The 6563-nt window shown below is 52.2% G+C and overlaps 1 protein-coding gene across 1 annotated transcript; it reads right to left on the bottom strand.

Moving 5' to 3' along the window:
• Window positions 1-932: 932 nt before the first annotated feature.
• Window positions 933-4066, bottom strand: Hoxa13 (homeobox A13). Its single transcript, XM_041640719.1, has 2 exons — window positions 3151-4066; window positions 933-2430 (listed from the first exon to the last, which is right to left on the bottom strand). Exons 1-2 carry the CDS (start codon window positions 4064-4066, stop codon window positions 2186-2188), a joined length of 1161 nt encoding a protein of 386 aa, XP_041496653.1. The 3' UTR covers window positions 933-2185.
• Window positions 4067-6563: the final 2497 nt, after the last annotated feature.

The raw sequence follows: 6563 nt of genomic DNA, 5'->3' as shown, positions 1-6563 counted from the left end.
ACAGACATGGACAGCTTTCAAACAGATCCGCAGAAATCTGAGGCAAAGCGAGCCGCTATGAGGACGAATTAAAGTTGACCATTAAAGAGAGGACGCAAACTCTCACCACATAAAGAGCATTTTGTACCTTAACTCTAGCATTCACCTTAAATTACAGTGTCTTCAGTCACTAGCAGTTAAAAATTCTCTATCTGTACAAATTCTACAATCATATACACAGGCACACAAACACTGATACTCAAATGTATACACGTATAAACATATATTATATATTGACATATGTACAAGCACATGTATCATTTACATATATTCAAATCTCCCTTTAGAGCAAAAAAAAAAAAAAAATTATGAGTATCCAAGCTCTAAAACAAGTCAGGGGGGTAAGAGAGCTTGATTCCCTTGAAGCAGAATTACAAGGAGGCTTGTCAACACTAGGTGGCGCCCTTGATCTACTGATCTGACTGAAGCCGACTCACGAGCTGTCAAAAGTCAAGGTCACAAATTGTCTTTTTTCCTCAAGGTCAAGGTTTAAGGCCTTTCCTACTCCTGTCATTTCAGCAAATACCCAAACCTGTCCTTTCAGTCACATGCAGACCCAAGACAGATTTTAAAATACGACAGTCTAGGCACTACTCAACAACTGATTTTACTTTTCCAGGGGAGCCTGGGAACCGACACTCTCTCCCTCCTCCTATCTTTCCTCTGCCTTTCAGAATACCTGACACTTGCATCTCCTCAGAACATTTTCATTGGTAGAATTCTAATTATGCGAGATCTTTCCCTTCTCATAAAAAAATTATAAAAAACTGACTAAGAATAGAAAAGAACGGTCTTTGGCTTGTATAAGACAAACCTGCTCCTTTTCTTCTTGTGCAGTGCAAGTTCAGCATAGAAAAGTAACTCAAGTGTTTCCTTCAGATTTTAATGGCAGCGATTATTTTATTAACAGAATTAATACCACCATCTACAGATCTAATTTTTCATTTTTAGTAGAAGTATTTAGAAAGCAGGTGCACAAATACATTTTCACAGTGTGCTGAACGTCTTTATTTACAAGATAGCATTTCTACTGAATATGGACAAAACGAATGTGTGAGCTGAAATTACTGCTTGATTAAAAATGTGCTGTGAAGACGAATCCCTAGACTTTCTACTGCGGTCTCATAACACAATAAACAAGGAAAAATACTAATCCTTTTGCAGATTAAAATACAGAATGTAGGCATTTAAATATTTTGAGAGAGCGGGTTTCCAATGTGAGCTTTCTTTTTTTCAAAGTTAAAAAAAGAAAAATGATGTCTCTAGCAAAATGTTTAACAAGTATTGAAAATTGCAAATTTAAATAAGTTAAAAAAAAAGAGAGTATATTTCAGGAGAAATCCATATTAGGATGGGACCTTCCGTGAGATGGGGCATAAAGTGAATCTTTCGAATCATCTGGTGGGTTCTAAACATTTTAAAAATTACAACAGATCCTATGGGAAGATCTCTGACACTGGGTTAGTCCAAATGCCACCAACATGCTTGCTGTAAGTAATTGAAAGGTATTTCCAGAAGTTCGTCACCCACCCAGAGTTCCCTTGCAGCCTCAAGGGTTTAGCTGGCCGCATTTACTACCAAGACAATCAATCCTTGGATGAGCATTCTCTCTCCTTTCTCCCTTTTAAGCAATAGTTCAAGATCAACATTTCAGTTCTTTCCCCTCTAAGCCTATCCATGAGACATTTCTTTTGGAACGTATTTGGGTAGGAATTTCAGTAAGGTTTTACCTGAGCAGGCACATAACACGCAAAGGGGATGTTGAAACAGACTTTTGTTTCCGTAACCAGTTTTCAGATTATTACCACCTAACACAGTATCCTAAAATATAATGGTCACATAAATACTTACAAGATTTGAGTAAATTCGTAATTTATCTGAAATTGTGTGTTTTAGGGGCTGAGGAGTTGACTCTAGAGCCTGCAGGGGTTGAACTGGCAGTCTCTACCATTTCTCAAGGTTTTTGTTTTTGTTTTTCAAACTGTAGATTCCATTGGCGAGAAAGAGATTCCCCTTAGGAGAGCAAAACATCAGTGTCTCTCTTTCCAATTCTTCTGTTATTATTAAGCCTTATTATTATCTGGGCAAAGAAGTGAGTAGTCCTTAGGCGTTTCTTCAAGCTACCCTCGGCTCCAGTTTTAATCCATTAACTAGTGGTCTTCAGCTTATTGATGACTTTTTTCTCTTTGACCCTCCTGTTCTGGAACCAGATTGTGACCTGCCTCTCAGAAAGGTTCGTCGTGGCTGATATCCTCCTCCGTTTGTCCTTGGTAATGAATTTGTTGGTAGCGTATTCCCGTTCGAGTTCTTTCAACTGCACCTTAGTGTAAGGCACCCGCTTCTTCCTCCCCCTCCTGTAGGAGCTGGCATCTGAAGGATGGGAGACGACGTCTGTAAGATAAGAGAGAAGGCACGTTACACTGGGAGCCCACCAGAGCCAGGACACAGGCGACAGCTCAGTCTGAGCTCCCGGCCCTACTTGCAAAGCCTGGTTGCTCTTTGCCACGCGCTCTGCACAATCCGGCCTTCTGCCAAAGCCTGGAGCCTTAGGAGGTGGCATGGTTAGTTGTGTATTGAAATGGAATTGCCCGGAGTTCCAATGACCACCCCAATCGGGTTACCCTTCATGTACTGCGCTCGGTCGCCTGACCCAGCGGTGCTCACCTTAGCCCTCAACAGGGCACAACACTTCTGTAGAGCCTGGCTCTCAACTTGCCCCAAATTTAAACATTCTAAGCTTCTCCAACGAAGCCATTTTTCGGAGAACCATCAGGGGCAATGTGGTGAGCTCGAGATCAAGTCAACTTCTCATCTTGGAGTCAGTGTCAAGGGCTTGGGAGGGTGGGGCACACAGGGAGAATGGGGCTGCCCAAGTTGGAACTCACAAGCTCCCTCCCAGTCACCCCTCACCGAAGGAGGGCCAGGGGCCAGCTCAACTTAGAATAGGGCGGACAGCGCCAGCCAGCCTGGCTCATACTCCCAGGGGTTCAAAAATTGCTAGGACAGGCCAGGGAGAGTGCAGGGGGGACACCCGAGTGACCCCGGGGCGCGAGCCCAGGAGAAGCAGCAGAAGAGCCAGAAGGCCGGGGCTGGAAAGGGGGCGCCATTTACCGGGTAGAGTGGACTTCCAGAGGTGGGGAGGCTGCGTCTGTTCTTTGGGGCAGTACATTTGGCCGTTCCAGCCGTTGGGCAGCGCCCAGGGCTGGTAGCTTTCCATTGGAAGCCCCAGGGGCTCGTGGCGCGACTCGCCAGGGCCCCCGAGCCCCGGGACCACCGGCATATCCAGGTAGCCGGGAACCGGCTGGTGGTGGTGATAAGGCCCGGCTGCGTAGCCCTGGTGGTAGAAGGCAAACTCCTTGGCGCGGGAGCTGAACTCCTCGGCCGCCGGGCCCGCGGTGTCCATGTACTTGTCGGCGAAGGCGGCGGCGGCCGAGGCGGGCTGCGCGCACGATTTGATGGCGTTGGGGTGCGGGCCCATGCGGGCGCACGGGTAGTAGCCGCTGCCGAAGTAGCCGTAGGGCAGAGCCGCGGGCCCCGACGAGCTTTGTGCCGCCGCCGAGCAGGGACTGCATTGCTTAGCGGCCTCGGCACCCGCTGGTCCCGCAGGCCCGGGCCCTCCCGACGACGACGCGGCGGCTGCAGCGGCGGCGGCGGCAGCGGCGGCAGCAGCGGCGGCGGCGGCGGACGGGGGCGCCTCCCCCGGCGCGCTGCTGTAGGCGGCCGCGGCGCCTGGCGCCAGGGGTGCGGGATGCGCCATCAGGTTGCGGCACTGGTTGGCCGCGGCGGCAGCGGCGGCGGCGGCTGCTGCAGCTACCGAGAAGTTGCCCCCCGCGGCCGCTGCAGCCGGGTGGGGGAAGCCCCCGCCCCCAGCTCCCGCCGCCGCCGCCGCTGCCGCCGCCGCTGCCGCCGCCGCCGCCCCTTCCATGTTCTTGTTGAGCTCGTCGGCCACCAGGCCGCCGCCGTTGTCGTAGAGGAACATGACGGTGGGCTCGATCCAGCGGGGGTGGAGGAGCACGGAGGCTGTCATAGCCCGAGCCGCATGGAGAAGACCCCAGTGGCGCTGTTTTAAAAAGCCCCCAAGAAGTGAAGAGCGCGCCGCGCGGGGCCGGGGCCCGAGCGAGGGGGGCGGGTCGCGCCCTGCGGGGTCGCGCCAGGCGGCCGCCCATTGGCCCGCCCCCGGCCCGCCCCCGGCGTATGCAAAGCGGGCGGCTCCAGCTCGGCTGGGCGCTGGGCCCGCCGTCCCCGCCGCCGCCCGCACGGTCCTCCGCGCCAGCGCCCGCCGCGCGGCCGCGCAGCAGTCACCCACGGAGGAGGCGGGGGACTCGGGAGGGTGGAGTGGGGAACACAGGGCGCGCGCCTTGCGGACTCCTATCTCTTCCCAGGTCTCGCTGGGGACCAGGGCGTCGCGCCCTGGGAGGCTGGGGTGGGGAGCTTGCGCGGACGTGGGCGCCCGCAGTTGGGATGCGACCTGAGGTCGTGGGGACAAGTCAGGTAAATTCTCCTGTAGCCAGGCAGGAGAGATTAGCTTGAACTGGCACAACATGACCCGGGGTGTCTGGGGGGCCTCTGGAGCTGTTTTCTTTCCAGGTATGGATATGTCTTTCTGCAGCTAGACCCTACCAGGGATGTTGGAGCTTTCGCCTAGGACACGTCGAGATTTGGCTCCCCCCCACCCCTAGGGAACTAGGGCAGGGCGTTTGTTTCCTGTCAGTTCCTAGGAGAAGTCTGGCGCAAGGGTCTCAGGACATTCCGCCGGGGAAACTTGGGCTTCATTTTAGGAGCTCTCTTCCTTTTTCTCAGGCCCTGAAGGACAATTTCAATTAGGCCACAGACTCAGAATATTGGAACAACCAATTGTATCTCCCTACTCCCCTCACACACATACAACAACAACACACACAGACACACCCAGATGCACACAGCCACAATCTCCCACTTGTATATACAATTTACTATTAGTTCCGACTCCGCAACTGCTCTCTCTGGTCTGCAGAGAATTTCAGATGAAGAAAGTACCCTTCATGCATGCTTCTGTCTCCTGCCTTTTCCTGAAGGGGTTTGAGAGGAACAGGCCCCAGTTGGACTGCTGGGTGGGACTCCAACCCCAGTTCTGGGCTTCCTACAAAGCCATTTCATAGATCCTGAGTTGGACACGATTCTCCGGACATCTGGGAACACACTGTTGCATTCCATTTTGGGAGAAGAGAAGGGGGATCTTCGGTGTCATTTCATGCCTTTCCTCCCAGTAAGCGCTCAGCCTGTGGAGGGTGCGTGGTTCTGAAGAACCAGAGTCTCCATGTCTCTGAGAGCCTGGTGGATGTTTGTACTGAAAGAGCCTCATGAGTCTCAATGTTATGGTGAGGGATTCTGGGGACCCTGCCTCCTTAGGACTTCTGATTGTGCAACCGTAAACTGGTCAGAAGTCCAGAGGGTAACAAACGATCAAAGTGAAAGTGGGTGCATTCTGGAATATACAAGCTGGGAACAGTTCTGAACTCTTTGGTCTCAGGCGCCCTGGTAGGCAGCCAGGCTTGGACCTGTCTTCTGGTCCCAGCTTGTAGACTTATCCCTAAGCTAGGGCACCACGCATATCACCCAATTCATCTGCTGTTCTCTAAGCCCCCTGGGCTTCTGGCAAGGTTGGGACCCATAAGGCTAGGCTCAGGCTTTTATCTGCCCAGATTCTGGGTTTGTTCTGACTAATGTTAAGTGTCGCCCAATAAAACCTTCCCTGATCCCCACACCCAATTCTCCTCCACACCCCATGCATCCGTCTTTTCCCTCCTGACATTTTAGCAGTCCTGGGTAAATATTGATTTGGCCCCAGCTTACCTTCTCTCTGACTGGCCATTTGCAGACTGAGAAACCGAGCTCTGGGATGACTTGATTTTTGTGTTCCTTTGGAGCCCTTTTCATCCATTCCCCCTGACTCCTTCCTCCCTCTAAGTGGCATTGTAAAACTCAGCAGTGACAAAGAGACAAAGTAGGGTTCCAGGCTCCAGTTCTTGGAGGGCTTGAGGGCAGTTTACACACAGGTCAGACACGGCTGGAGGCCAAGGTCAAGTTGAAAGTTGCTGTCTAGTCAGCGTGAGAAAGCGCAATGAAAGCCTGGAGACAGGCGGGCGGGTGCAGGCAGCGGAGGAGGCCGATTGCCCACCTCCCCTCACTTGCAATTCCCCAATTCTTTGCATTTCCAGTGTCGGGCTGTTTGGCTACTCCACATCATTTTTTTTTTTTACTCTTTGTAGAGTTTTGGGGGCGGTGTTTACGGACTGGACTGATTCTTCCTTGCTGCTGCCCTGCTTTAGCTGGGTTTTTTGAGCCTCCGAAGTTTTCCAACTAGATTCGGAAAAAACGAAAACACAGCTCGGGAAGCCTCCACCAGTCGATTCGTGTGCCAATTCGCCTCTGGCAAGGGCTGAACTCCTGGTACACAGAGCAGCCAAGACCAGCTCCACGTTATTCCCTTCCCCCCTCATTTCACTGGAGCCGGGAGCTCCGAGCTCAGGGGAAGGGCCTCAGTT

Source organism: Microtus oregoni, unplaced genomic scaffold (genome assembly GCF_018167655.1).
Source record: "Microtus oregoni isolate MIOR12 unplaced genomic scaffold, Mior012 000064F_ref0000363, whole genome shotgun sequence".
Lineage (NCBI taxonomy): Eukaryota > Metazoa > Chordata > Mammalia > Rodentia > Cricetidae > Microtus > Microtus oregoni.
The sequence above is the reverse complement of the archived record's forward strand: the minus strand, read 5'-3'. Positions and strand labels throughout refer to the sequence as shown.

Bases quoted from the DNA above. Each gene is read 5' to 3' on its own strand.
- Hoxa13 (XM_041640719.1), bottom strand. From the start codon at position 4,066: ATGACAGCCTCCGTGCTCCTCCACCCCCGCTGGATCGAGCCCACCGTC. The intron at 2,431-3,150 runs GTAAATGGCGCC...CTTATCTTACAG, and splicing joins CTGGAAGTCCACTCTACCCG to ACGTCGTCTCCCATCCTTCA.